The following is a 14,321-nucleotide window of genomic DNA, read 5'->3' on the forward strand; positions in this document are numbered from 1 at the left end:
AGAGAGAGAGAGAGAGAAGGAAAAAAAGAAGAGAGCGTGAGCGTGAGAAGCAAAATAGATAAAAAGAGAAATAGTGAGAGAGGGGGAATGAAAGAGAGAGAAATAAATCCAAAGAGAAATAGAAAGAGAGAAAGAGACAAGGAGAGAAAAGAGGAGATAAAGAGAGAAGGGGAAAGCAAGTGAGAGAGAGAGAGACAGAAGGAAAAAAGGAAGAGCGAGAGAGAGCGTGAGAAACAAAATAGAGAAAAAGAGAAATAGTGAGAGAGCGGGGAAGAAAGAGAGGGAACGAAATCCAAAGAGAAATAGAAAGAGGGAAAGAGACAAGGAGAGAAAGAGAGAAGGGGAAAGCAAGAGAGAGAGAGAAGGAAAAAAGGAAGAGAGAGAGCATGAGAAACAAAATAGGTAAAAAGAGAAATAGTGAGAGGGGGGGAAGAAAGAGAGAGAACAAAATCCAAAGAGAAATAGAAAGAGACAAGGAGAGAAAGTGAGAATGGGAAAGCAAGAGAGAGAAAGAAGGAAAAAAGGAAGAGCGAGAGAGAGCGTGAGAAACGAAATAGATAAAAAGAGAGATAGTGAGAGAGGGGGAAAGAAAGAGCGAGAACGAAATATAAAGAAAAATAGAAAGAGAGAAAGGGACAAGGGGAGAAAAGAGGAGAGAAAGACAGAAGGGGAAAGCAAGCAAGAGAGAGAGAAGGAAAAAAGGAAGAGAGAGAGAGCGTGAGAAACAAAATAGATGTCACATACAAACACAAATCTTGATCTCGAAATTAAACCAGTCATTTTTTTCCCCTACCATTTTTTTTAACAATGCGACCCGCGTCTGAAAATGTTTGTCCACGCATTCTTTAAAACAATGTTTGTTCCTTTTCTGTTTCCTTAGTCCAGAATCCCAAGGTGTCATCAGTGGTACAGTCTTCCTCATCATCCTCTTCTGCTTCATCCCGGTGCCTTTCCTCAGTTGCTTCGTCGGAGATCGGTGCAACGGTTTCCCACACGATAAGGTCGGTAGGGCTAAAACGGCGTCCCCGACACGGAGCACGGATTCCATTCCGGACATCGGTCGCTCGTGTCCTGTTTTTTGTTCAGTTTGTGCAGCTGATAGGCGCTCTGCTCGCCATTTGCTGCATGATCTTCCTGGGATTCGCCGATGACGTGCTCAACCTGCGATGGAGGCACAAGCTCCTGTTGCCTACCATGGCCTCCTTGCCGCTGCTCATGGTCTATTTCACCAACTTTGGCAACACGGTGATTCTGGTGCCCAAACCCTTCAGAGTCTTGCTGGGGCTGCATCTGGATTTAGGTGCGTCAATACCAGAAGATTTTGTCTTTCCACTCAGATGTATTTCAAAAAAATGATATTATTTGTCTGAAATAAAGTCTGCCTGGACGCCCGGGGCGTGCATCTTTTACGTCGGGCGTACAACTTATGCAAAGTCTCCGCCCGTTCAAGGGAAAAAAAATATATATATTTTCTTTCAAATCAAACGTTTGCTGTATTCCAATTTCAAAATCTTCGTTCGGTTTGGAAATTTCGGAATTTCGGTCCGTTTGGCAATTTGCATACTCGGCAGCCAATCAGAAGCCCGCGTCAAATAACTTCGTGCATCCGGACTTTCCCGAGCGTTATAAGGTCGCGCGCTTGCATATCATTTTCCAAAGTAGAGGCACAGAGAACACAAGAAAAATGGAGAAGTGCTTAGGAATCAAGCCACAACGTCAGCCCCAGAAGGAGGATTCAAAAGAAGCTAACAAAATGGATGACGCTCCAAAACGTAAACGTACATTAGAAGCATGGTGGAAAGAGGAGTTCACGTGGCTTGTGGCAGACGCACAGAAAACACAAGAAAAATGGAGAAGTGGTTAGGAATCAAGCCAAAACCTCAGCCCCAGAAGAAAGATTCAAAAGAAGCTAACAAAATGTATGACGCTACAAAACGTAAATGTACATGAAAAGCATCATGGAAAGAGGAGTTCACGTGGCTTGTAGCATGAATGAAGATGAGTCATATCCATGCAATGAATGTTATAAGTAGATTTATAATAAACTTCATTTTAAAGTGTTCAGTTATATATTCTGTTGATCAATCCTTAATACTTTGCAAAAATGTTTTTGGTTTTTTTCAAGTTTTGAAAAATGGGGCAGGCAACTTTTCAGTTGTCTGTCCTGCTGTCCGCTAACTTTTTCTCATGAGTTTCAGACACTTCATTTTACCCAAAATTAAACAGAGCTGCCAAACCTGATCTACAGACTAAAGTTATTTCTTCAGTGTACTTTATTTCTTTTTGTCACATTTGATGATTTCACAAAATGTATTAAATAATGTTGCCAGAGCTTATGTCCCATATTAACAAAAACTCTATCGCAGATCAAATTTTGTCTCCCTCTCGCTCTTGTATTTTTGTCACAAATAACGGTTTCAAAAGAAACGTAACAATACTGCAAACGAGAAGAACACGGAAGTATTTACATTGGGAATCGATTGGTTATCAATCATCCTCCCTTCCGTTTTAGAGTTGCGAATCTTCGACATCTTTGAAATCTCAACATTCGTCCTCATGCACGTAGTTGACGATTGGTTATTTTCTTATAACTTGCACAAACTATACACTTGAAAAAATATTGTTGAAATGGCAGAAGGCTGTTATCACACTTGCATTTGAGTTCTGATCCATCTCATTGGCTAGGAGACAGGAAAGAAAATCCCAACGACATTTCTTCTTACCAGCCTAAAAAGGTAGAAAAACACTCCAGCGCTCCTGATGTCTGTGGTAGAAACAAGGTATTGCACTTCCGGCCTAAACGCGCTAAAAAGGTGAATTTTATCTCCGAGCCAGATGTATTCGTAATAAGAGCCTTATCCGTCTCGCGTTCCATATGTTCCCGACCAGTGCATTAGTAGCAGGGTTGGGTAGGGTTACTTGAACTGGATTACTTTCAATGACTTTTGGATGACTCCAATACCAAATATGCTCATAAAAGATAAAAGAAACTCAATAGGAATAAAATGACTCCATTTTGTGCAGGCTTGGGGAGTAACGGAATACACGGAAGGGCAAAAATGATGTTTGGATTTATTTTCATTTGGTTTCTGTGGCATTTGATGTTCGTTTTGCCGGAGATCAAAGAGATCAAAGCCAGGAGAGAGAGCTTACCACGTGTTGTGAGTCATCATTTTATTCCTATTTACTTTCTTTTGTCTTTTATGAGCATATTTGGTATTGGAGTACCATATTTTCTGCTCTAAAAGGCGCACCTAAAATTTTTTTTATTTTTTTTTTAAAGCTGACTATGCGCCTCCTAATCCGGTGCGCCTTATATATGGATCAATATTGAGCCGCGACAGGTCTCGCATGTTACGGTGAGCAGCCACCGACTCTATTTTTCGCGTAGAAGAAGAAGTGCGCTGTGCATACTGGGAAATATTAAACAACGATTCTCTTTTATTTGTGCGTTTGTATAAAGACCCTGAAATGGCTCCTAACGCAGAGTTTAAACTCAAGGCGATCAGTCACGCAGTAGGACACGGAAATAGAGCAGCAACAATTCGAACACTGCAGAAGAAGAATTCGGGGGATTCGTAGATGAGGAGCTGATAGAGTGAGCTTTATGTTTTTCTTTTGTGTGTTTACGTTTTAAATTTTACAGTTATTATGTTATTGCTTTATTGTTATTGTTTTGCACTTGTTATTGTTTTTGCACATTACGAGTGTCACTATATTGCGATTGCACTAACGTTTCATTTACCATCACAGTATCAGACGTTTTTTTGCGTGTTGACTAAATGGAGGAAAAGTAAAATGTTATGCCTTGCTGTTGTTCCAAGATGTTAAAGATGTGTCACGAAAATGCTTTACCTCAGAGAAAATAATAAAACAGCTGTTTATTCATTTTGGGAGCGAATGGAGTTGTGGAAAACTTGTTTGTTACCTATTAATAAAGTGACTGACCTATCCGACTGTTTTGTTGACATTCCCTTTAGCGCGGCACCATCTAATGTTTGCATAACGTAACTACAGCCTCTACTGTAGTGCCTTATAATGCGGTGCGCCTCATGTATGGAAAAAGTTTTAAAATATATCATTCATTGAAGGTGCGCCTTATAACATATATAGTGCGGAAAATACGGCAATCCAAAAGTCATTGAAAGTAGTCCAGTTAAAGTAACCCTACCCAACCCTGATTAGTTGTATAGGAAACTCTCTTCTGTAACCTGATTTTCGCTTTCTTTTTTTTTCAGGTATTTTCTACTACGTGTACATGGGCATGCTGGCAGTCTTCTGCACAAACGCCATCAACATCCTGGCCGGTATTAACGGCATCGAATCCGGTCAAGCTCTGTTCATCTCCGGCTCCATCATCATCTTTAACCTGCTGGAGCTCAATGGTAATTGCAGTGAATTCATTTCCTTCGAAATTCATGTAGATTTCCTCTAGAGATGCAAAAGCTTACCATTTATCGACGACTGTTTTTTTTCTAATTACCGTATTTTCCGCACTATAAGGCGCACCTAAAAGCCATTGTTTTTTTCAAAAGCTGACAATGCGCCTTATAATACAGTGCGCCTTATATATGGATCAATATTAAGTCGCAAAGTCTCGCAACTAAGGCAAGCAGCCGCCGACTCGATTTTTTCCCCGAAGTCGTCCGCGGTGTATGCTGGGATTTATATACTGGCGTTTCATTTCCTAACCAATGTGTCAATCATCATTTGAATCAGTCACTATTGGCTAAAGTTATTCGGAGGTAAAGGGGGCGGATCCTTTTTATCATTTACAGGCTGGCATAGGCTAAAGGGGCGAAACAAAGCCTCCGATTGGCCGAAAAAGACGAATGTGAATCGCACGTTGGGTTGCGCTACGCCATAGAGAAAACATTTTTTACTATTCTGTATTTGTAAATATTTTACACGGTTGGATTGACTACACTCACGGTTGTAAGAAGACCATGGTTACGTATCGTTATTGAACGTGATGGCTGCAAGAGAACTTAGCTATGCGGCTTTCTATTTTCCCGGTATCTTGTTTTAGAACGCTCTTGATGTTTTTGTGATGAGTCTATTTTGAAACTCAATTCAATTCAAAGTGTTTATTGTCATATGCACAGTAAAGAACCCCGTTTCCCTGCACAATCAAATTCTTACTTTGCTGTCTACACAGTTGCCAGCAAAAAATAAAATGGAAACTAAGAAATGTTTGTTTCATGACATCGTACGGACACCGCATCCGCAACGTGTCTGGGACACGTATTTGCTTCTTTGCAAGCTTTGGGAATGTTAAGGGGGTAAGAAGTTTCCCATTGTAGCGCCTTATCATCCGGTGCGCCTTATGTATGGAAAATATAGGACCAAAAACTATTTTTGGGGGGTGCACCCTATAACCCAGTGCGCCTTATAGTGGGGAAAATAATTATTTATTTGGATTTCCTCCAGATATGATTTCCTTTCAATTGTGTTTTATTATAAAAGACCCTTGGTCCTATTCGAAAAAGCAATTGCCCCCTGAACCCAATAGCAAGTTGAGCCACCTTTAGCAGTGATAACAGAAATCAACCATTTACAATAATCGGTAAGTCTTTCACAACGCTGTGGAGGAATTTTGGCCCACTCTTCTTTGTAAAATGGTTTCAACTCTGCCTTATATGAGGGTTTCCTCGTATGAACTGCCCCTTTAAGGTCACACCACAGAACCTCAATTGGATTTAGATCCAGACTTTGCTACTCCAGAACCTTCATTTTTTTGAGCCATTTAAAGGTGTTTCGGAGCGTTTTCCTGCTACATGGTCCAACCACGCTTGAATTTGAGGACGTGAACTTCAGCCCGATGATTGCTGGGATGGGCTCCAGCACCCCCGTGACCCTACTGAGGATAAGCGGTGTAGCTAATGAGATGAGATAATGAGAGATGAGAACTTCAGGATCTTCTGGCAAACACCAGAATTCATAGTTCCATCAACCACAGCAAGTTTTCCTGGTCCTGAGGCAGCAAAGCCGCCCCAGACTATGATACTGCCACCACCATGCCAACAGTAAATGTTGGCATTATGTTCTTTTTGTCAAATGCTGTGGTATTTTTACGCAAAATGTTATGGGCTGCACACCTTCCAAAAGGTTACATTTTTGATCCATCAGTCCACAGAATGGTTCTCCAAAAGTCTTAAGGATAACCAAGATGCATTTTGGCTAATGACACACAGGGAGGAAATTACTTTTTCACATAGGGCCATATAGGCCTCATTTTTTGGGGGGTCTTAATAAATAGAATCAAAATATGATTTTCAATGTTTGGCAGTTCTACCAGTGTAAGCTTAATCAGCATGTGGAATCCATTTTGATGGTTACTATTTTCTTAATTTCAGGGGACTACCACGAAGACCATCTTTTCTCTCTCTACTTCATGATGCCTTTCTTCTTCACCACTTTAGCGCTTTTTTACCACAACTGGTAAGGTCATTTCATATTCTCCAGTGCCTTCAATACCATACAGCCTCTGCTACTGAGTAGGAAACTGACAGAGATGGGAGTTAGCTCACACCTTGTAGAATGGATTACTGACTACCTGACAGGCAGACCCCAGTATGTGAAACAGGGGGGCTGTACATCGGACACTGTGGTTGGCAGCACAGGATCTCCGCAGGGGACCGTTCTCTCTCCGTTCCTATTCACTCTATATACATCGGACTTTAAGTACAACTCTGAGTCCTGCCATGTGCAAAAGTTTGCCGACGACACTGCGATCGTGGGATGTATCAGAAACGGGCAGGAGGAGGAGTACAGGAAATTGATTCGGGACTTTGTCCGATGGAGCGACGCAAACCACCTGCACCTAAACACCACCGAGACCAGAGAGATGGTGGTGGACTTCAGGAGAACCAGAACTCACCCGGTTCCTGTAACCATCAAGGGAGAATGTGTAGAATTTGTCCAGACCTACAAATACCTGGTTGTGCAGCTGGACAACAAACTGGACTGGACTGCCAACACAGAAGCTCTATGTTGGAAAGGGCAAAGCCGACTTGACTTCCTCAGAAGGCTGGCCTCCTTCAACATCTGCAAAAAGCTCCTGAAAATATTCTATGAGACAGTAGTGGCAAGCGCCCTCTTCTATGCGGCAGCGTGTCGGGGAGGCAGCGTCAAGAAGAAGGATGCCTCTCGTCTCAATAAACTGGCTAGGAAAGCGAGCTCTGTTGTGGGCAAAGAGCCGGACGGCCTAACAACAGTAGCTGAGAGACGAGCACTGAAAAAGCTGAGGTCAATCGTGGTCAATCCATCGCATCCACTACACAGCATTATCTCCAGACAGAAGAGCAGTTTCAGCGACAGACTGCTGTCACTGTCTTGTACTACGGACAGACCGAAGAGATCTTTTCTTCCTCGTGCCATGAGGCTCTTTAACTCCACCCGGCAGAGTAAAGGCCCAAATTAAACACCACCTACATTGGATATTACCGAATCTTACTGCAATATGTATTCTGTGAAGCACTATTTAGTTACTCTATATAACACGCTACAGTGGGCATTTGCACGTCACACTGGGTATTTGTATATTGTATTCTTTTGGCTTTATTATTGTACTGTTCTCAGCTCAGGGATGCTGCTGGAAATGTGAATTTCCCAAAGCGGATGAATAAAGTATCTATCTATCTATTTTTGCGTCTGGTGTATTTGATGTAAAACGACTTATTTTTTAATTATTATTTTTTGTTATTGTTTCTATTTTCCAGGTATCCTTCGTCGGTGTTTGTGGGCGATACCTTCTGCTACTTTGCGGGGATGACTTTCGCTGTTGTCGGCATCCTGGGACACTTTAGCAAAACGATGCTGCTATTTTTTATTCCTCAAGTGATTAATTTTCTCTACTCCTTGCCTCAACTTTTCCATATTATTCCTTGTCCTCGACACAGACTTCCCAGGTACTTTTCTTCCAACTAGTGTATACAGTACAATGTATCTATCTATTTTTATTCATCTATCTTTATCTATACATCTATCTTTATTCATCTATCTATCTTTATTTATCTATCCATCTATTCATCTATATCTTTATCCATCTTTCTTTATCTATCTTTATATATCTATCTATCTTTCTATATCTATCCATCTATCTATCTTTAATTATCGTCATCTTTCTATCTTTATATCTATCTTTATCTATCTATGTTTATCCATCCATCTCTATCTATCTTTATCTTTCTATCTTTATCCATCTTTCTTTATCTATTTTTATATATCTATCTATCTTTATCTATCTATCCATCTATCTTTTTTTATCGTTATCTTTCTATCTATATATCTATCTATCTTTATTTATCTATCTATCTATGTTGATCTATCCATCTATATCTATCTTTATCCATCTTTCTTTATTTATCTATCTTTATACATTTATCTATCTTTAGATATCTATCTATCTATCTTCATGTATCGTTATCTTTCTATCTATATATCTATCTTTATCTATCTATGTTTATCTATCCATCTATATCTATCTTTATCTTTCTATCTTTATCCATCTTTCTTTATCCATCTTTCTTTATCTATCTTTATATATATCTATCTATCTTTATATATATATATATATATATCTTTATTTATCTTTATCTTTCTATTTATATATCTATCCATCTTTATTTATCTAGCATCTATCTTTATTCATCTATCTTTATCTTTCTATATCTATCTTTATCTATCTTTATCTTTCTATATTTATCCATCTTTATTTATTTTTATCTTTCTATATTTATCCATCTATATCTTTATATATCTATCTATCTTTATATATTTATCTATCTTTATTTATCTATCATCTATCTTTATCTATCCATCTTTATCTATGTATCTATCTATCTATGTACCTATGTATGTATCTATGTACCTATGACAATCTACCTATCTCTATATCTATATCTATCCTGATCTAATCTTTTCTTCTATTGTAAATTGCACATTTAAGGTTGAATCCAGACACGGGCAAACTGGGGATGAGTTACTCTAAATTCAAAAGGAAGGACCTTTCCAAACTAGGACTTCTCATCCTACAGGTCAGTTATGTATTAATATGCTGTAGTTCACTATAAACTAACTTATAAACTGAATTTAGAACTATAAAATACAAAATTGGTTTATATACATATAAAACAAAATGAACACAAGGGGGCGTAAGACGGACAAAGCCACCCAATGCCCCACGGCTGCGCGGCTTTTCTCATGCTCCCTTTCACTCAAACTCTCCTTCCTGTTTTGTCAATTGGCGCCGTCTCAATTGTGATTGAGAGGGACCACGTCTCGTTATATTGTGATCTAATGAGTTTTATTGCCTGTTATGCCTGTAATAATGGGCCCCAAGAAAGTTAGTGGTGAGGGAAAAGTGGAAAAACATGACACAAACGATTGAGTCGAAGAAGGAATTGATTGCGAAAACGAAAATAGTGTATGATTCTGCAGTAGGTGGTTAAAAAAAATATATTTTTTTTTTCTTTATTACCAGGAATTTAACCTTTCTCATCTACACGTTGTAAGGGACAGTTTGTATTATTTAGCACCTTCTTATGATAAAAATGTAATTAATTTAAAAATAAAATCATGTTGATTTTAATAATACGCAAAGCTAGATGAATTATCTTAATAATGTGCATTTTGAAAAATACGTATTGGTCAAAAAATGTGCATTTACATAAAATGAGCCTCATCTAGAAGGAGCTGACATATTTGACCGCCATCTTGCTGCTACGGGTACCCAAAAATAGAAATCAAAATAAAAATCATGCTTTTTGGTCGTTTTGAGTCTCCGTAGTACGTTTTCTTTTTAGCACTTCTTTTAGATTGGATGACGACATAACAACATCTAGTGGTTGAATAATACACACTGTCTAAGTAGTTATCATTGTTTGGGTGCAAGTTTAATCAACATTTTATGTATTTTTTTTTTAGTAAGTGGCCGTTTTTAAGGAGTTTTAGGAGGTCGGCTTAAATGCAAAGTGAGCTTACATAATAATAATAATAATAATAATAATTTCCTTGTATTGTCATTCTGTGTAACAATGTACACAGAACGAAATGTCGATTGCACCTGACCCGTTGTAGCGAGCCGATGCAGCCGCAGCCAACAGAGGGCGCCGCCGACCACTTTTTAAGTCTTAGGAATGACTCGGCCGGGGCGCGAACCCGAACCTCCCAGTCTCAAAGCGGGCGCCTTACCATCTAGGCTACTGAGCTGGTACATGCGATCATATACGTTTTTTTTTAATATCGCCATATCCTTCATGTACCGTAAATTCCGGACTATAGAGCGCACCTGATTATAAGCCGCACCCACCACATTTTAAGAGGATAACCGCTTTTGTACTTACACAAGGCGCACCTGTATATAAGCCGCATGCGCCCACATTCAAAAAATGTAACACAAACACAAAATTAACCCAAACCCGACTTTAAGTCCCGCGATTGAAACTGAATGTCCTTCATAAAAGTAAACAGTCCAAAAATCACAGCCGGCAAAATGAACGGAAAATGATACCGGTACTTAAGGTTTGACGCAGACCTGCAGAGTCCGGATCCCGTTGGAAGTAATCCAAGGGAAAAAAGTGTATATTTCCAAAGGTAAGGATGGGAAACATATATATCCACTATTGTCCGCTGCGTCCACAAACACTCACCTTTACCGGTCCCCACTTCCCGTCGTTTTTTCGCCCCTTCTTTTTTACTCGCCCGTGCAAAATATATCAGAATAAGTGTCTGAAATAAATACATTACAAAAATATACAGTTGCAAATACATATTATACATGGTTACACATATTTACAAAGAAAGACGGTACACCGAGAGAGTTTTCAAAGCTTTAATAATAATAGTATAACTTTCATCCCAAGCGGTGCCTGTTAATGGTAGCAACACGCTAGCAACACGCTCGCAACACAGTAAACGTGTCTGTTAAAAAACTTACCGTACTTGTAAAAATCATGGTAAACCGTCCTCATTTTCCTCCTTAGAACTGAAGCCATCAAAGTCGTCTTCCTCAGTGTTGAAAAGAAACTTTGTCATATAGACGTCGTCCCACGCTCCCTTATTCCAAAACATGCTAGCAACACGCTCGCTCCTTCTTTATCGGACTGCTCGATTACTTTTAGCTTGAAAGCTGTGTCATGTGCCTTTCTTTTTGCATTTTGCATGATGAGGGTACCTTTACGCTAATTTAATTTATGCACAAAACAAGAAGTTGCAGTCTTCCTCGGCGCATATATTCCACCGGTCTAGATCTTACCCGTTGTACTGGAGCGCCGCTGGCGGCCGTTAGAAAAATGACATAAATTGGCCGCGTCACTGAATAAGCCGCAGGGTTGAAAGTTTGGGGGAAAAGTAGCGGCTTATAGTCCGGAATTTACGGTATATAATACCAGGTCTCAGGTGATCCAATTTAGAAATAAGATAAGATCCTTATGGTTATAATCAGGGGATGGTGTCATAATAGTCTATGTTTTGCTATAATTTGTGGTCTGTGCAGCCCTTTGAGAGTGTTTGTGATTAAGGGCCAAACAAATAAAAATGACTTGACTTAAGGTTTTTGAGTTTTTTTCTTGCCCTCAAGTAGGTTTTAGATCAGGGGACTGTGTCATAATAGTCTGTAATTTCCAATAATCTGTGCAGCCCTTCTTAAGGTTTTCTTAAGGTTTCTTCATTTTCCTCATGTTGAGGTTTTTGAGTTTTTCCTTGCCCTCATGTCAGTTTTAGATCAGGGGATGTTGTCATAATAGTCTGTGGTTTGCAATAATCTGTGGTCTGTGCAGCCCTTTGAGACTGTCCTTTCTCCAGGTTTCTTCATTTTCCTCATGTTGAGGTTTTTGAGTGTTTCCTTGCGCTCATGTCGGCTTTAGATCAGGGGATGGTGTCATAGTAGTCTGTAGTTTCTTTAGTCTTTGCAGCCCTTTGAGACTCCTTGTGATTACAGGCGTCACAAATAAACATGACTTGACTTGCCTTATGTTGGATTCATGTATTTTAAGGAAATGCCAACTTTTCCACAGGTTGCAGAATTACTAAAGCTCCTCGAGGTGCGCAGAGAACAACACGACGGAGATGAATTCCTTGAGTGCAACAACATGACCATCATAAATCTCGCGCTTAAATTCCTGGGGCCCACGCACGAGAGAAACCTCACTGCTATCATGCTCCTGATACAGGTAAGGCTAAAATTGGGGTAGAAAACCCCAATTTGAGGAAGAACAGAAACGTTTGACTTTTTGTGTGGGCAGGTCATCGGAAGCGTGTTGGCTTTCGGGATCCGTTACCATCTGGTGCGCCTCTTCTATGATGTCTAGTGGAAAACGGATGAACGCGCGTTTTCGGAACAATTGTGAAGGCTCGTTTTTGTGCCTTTTGAAAGATTCGATACCTCAGTTACTGTTGCTCCTCATACTCAATACCTGGCAAGGTCGGGGAAGTTATAATTGGCTACACAACGCTCACATCATGTACAACCAGGGTTGGGTAGGGTTACTTTAAAGTCAGGGTTGGGTAGGGTTACTTTAACTGGATTACTTTCAATGACTTTTGGATGACTCCAATACCAAATATGCTCATAAAAGACAAAAGAAACTAAAACTGAATAAAATGATGACTCACAACACGTGGTAAGCTTTCTCTCCTGGCTTTGATCTCCGGCAAAACGAACATAAAATGCGACAGCAACAAAATGAAAATCAATCCAAACAGCTTGCCGACATCATTTTTGCCGTTCCATGTATTCTGTTACTCCCCAAGCACAAAATTGAGTCGTTTTATTCATATTGAGTTTCTTTTGTCTTTTATTAGCATATTTGCTATTGGAGTAATCCAAAAGTAATTGAAAGTAATCCAGTTAAAGTAACCCTACCCAACCCTGTGTACAACTATGACATAAATTGTTCTAAAGTTAGCCATTTGAAAACAAATGATGGTATTTATCGTCATTCTTTCCATACCAAGAGATATTTTTGTACTGGCTTTAAATTACAAAAAAAGGACCAAAAGTCTTGATGTTTGCATAATTCAATGTGAGTTGGAGTCCCTCGATTCACCTGAACCAATTTACTATAATCAGATAGGGACGTTAAGTAAACTAAATGGATTTTGGTGTGATTATCCTTTGAACTCCGCAGTAAGGGAAATCACATGTCCGAGCGGCAAATGTGAAAAACAAATCCGACACATGACAATCAAGAGCACAAAGCACATCATGGAACAAAACAAATGCGAGAGAATACTGAAACAGAATTGTGGGGAAATAAACATTATTTTGAAGTTACTGAAAAGAAGTTAAGCTATTATCTTGTGTTTTTCCCCCCAAACCCCTCAGTTTTGTCCTAAGGCACTGGAGTACTGTACTGCGTTTTAGAATGTAATTTCGAACTGGATATCAGCTGTTGTAAATATGTTTGGCTCAAAGTGTCAAATAAAGGCTGGAATGCACACCCGTGTCATGTTTTTGACTTAATAAGGTGTTGGAATAATGTACATAAGTTATTCAATTTTACTATCATTGATGTGTGTTACATGTTTGCTTGAAATATTGTGCTTACGAAATAGTATGTTCTCACAAACAAAGTTTCCCACTGCACTCTAGAGAGAACCAATGGTGTGAATAAGTTACAGATTTGACCCAAAGGGGCACAGATCTCTTCTTGAGTAATTAAACAGAGTTAATCAATCACATTTCAAATAACAAGTGTTTGCACGAAAACTGGTTTCGACTGGCAATGTAACTTTCAAATGCATTCCTCTGTTTATCAGTCTGAAACCACCTTGTAATTAGGAAATACCATTTCTGAATAAAAGGCAGGGTGGCGGGAGACTGCTTCGAAGTGAGCTGGAGGCACTGTGATAAAAAGCGGTCTCTCGTTTGCCCTGCAGAAAACCATAAATAATTCTCGCTGTCCTTTTTGTATACAGGTTTTTGTTACAAGTGTTGAGTTGAACCTGACATAAGGCTTCATACAGTTGATGAAATCCTTGAAAATGCTTAAATATGAATGTGTTTTCAAGGACTGAAAAATCATTTTATTTGGGATGAAGTTCTTGTAAATGCTTGAAATTGTTGCCATGTCAATAAGTCAGCTTAAAAAACGACCGTGGCACTGCTGTCTGCCGGCTCCGCTTTGCCATTGCATTTCCTCCTTCCTTGTGATTGACTACAGCTGGTATTAGTTTGTACTACCTATGACGAGGGCAGCACGGCGGCGCAGTGGTTAGCGCGTGTGCGGCACAGTTCTGAGGTTGTGAGATCAAACCCCCTGTGTGGAGTTTGCATGTTCTCCCCGTGCTGGCGTGGGTTTCCTCCGGGCACTCCGGTT

General features: G+C 39.6%; 1 protein-coding gene across 2 annotated transcripts in view; it reads left to right on the forward strand.

Annotated features, from left to right (window-relative positions):
- dpagt1 (dolichyl-phosphate (UDP-N-acetylglucosamine) N-acetylglucosaminephosphotransferase 1 (GlcNAc-1-P transferase)) overlaps window positions 1-13,440 on the forward strand; it is a 14,193-nt gene extending 753 nt beyond the window's left edge. For both annotated transcript variants that reach the window (XM_088321597.1, XM_088321598.1), the window contains 8 exons: window positions 881-1,001; window positions 1,087-1,300; window positions 4,239-4,385; window positions 6,357-6,441; window positions 7,722-7,910; window positions 8,951-9,038; window positions 12,018-12,173; window positions 12,246-13,440. In XM_088321597.1, coding sequence (XP_088177723.1) covers window positions 881-1,001; window positions 1,087-1,300; window positions 4,239-4,385; window positions 6,357-6,441; window positions 7,722-7,910; window positions 8,951-9,038; window positions 12,018-12,173; window positions 12,246-12,311 — 1,066 coding nt within the window. In that variant the 3' untranslated portion in view covers window positions 12,312-13,440. The remainder of the gene's footprint in view (window positions 1-880; window positions 1,002-1,086; window positions 1,301-4,238; window positions 4,386-6,356; window positions 6,442-7,721; window positions 7,911-8,950; window positions 9,039-12,017; window positions 12,174-12,245) is intronic.
- Window positions 13,441-14,321: the final 881 nt, after the last annotated feature.

Source organism: Urocampus carinirostris, chromosome 17 (assembly GCF_059441175.1).
Source record: "Urocampus carinirostris isolate Australia breed hairy pipefish chromosome 17, RoL_Ucar_1.0, whole genome shotgun sequence".
Classification (NCBI taxonomy): domain Eukaryota; kingdom Metazoa; phylum Chordata; class Actinopteri; order Syngnathiformes; family Syngnathidae; genus Urocampus; species Urocampus carinirostris.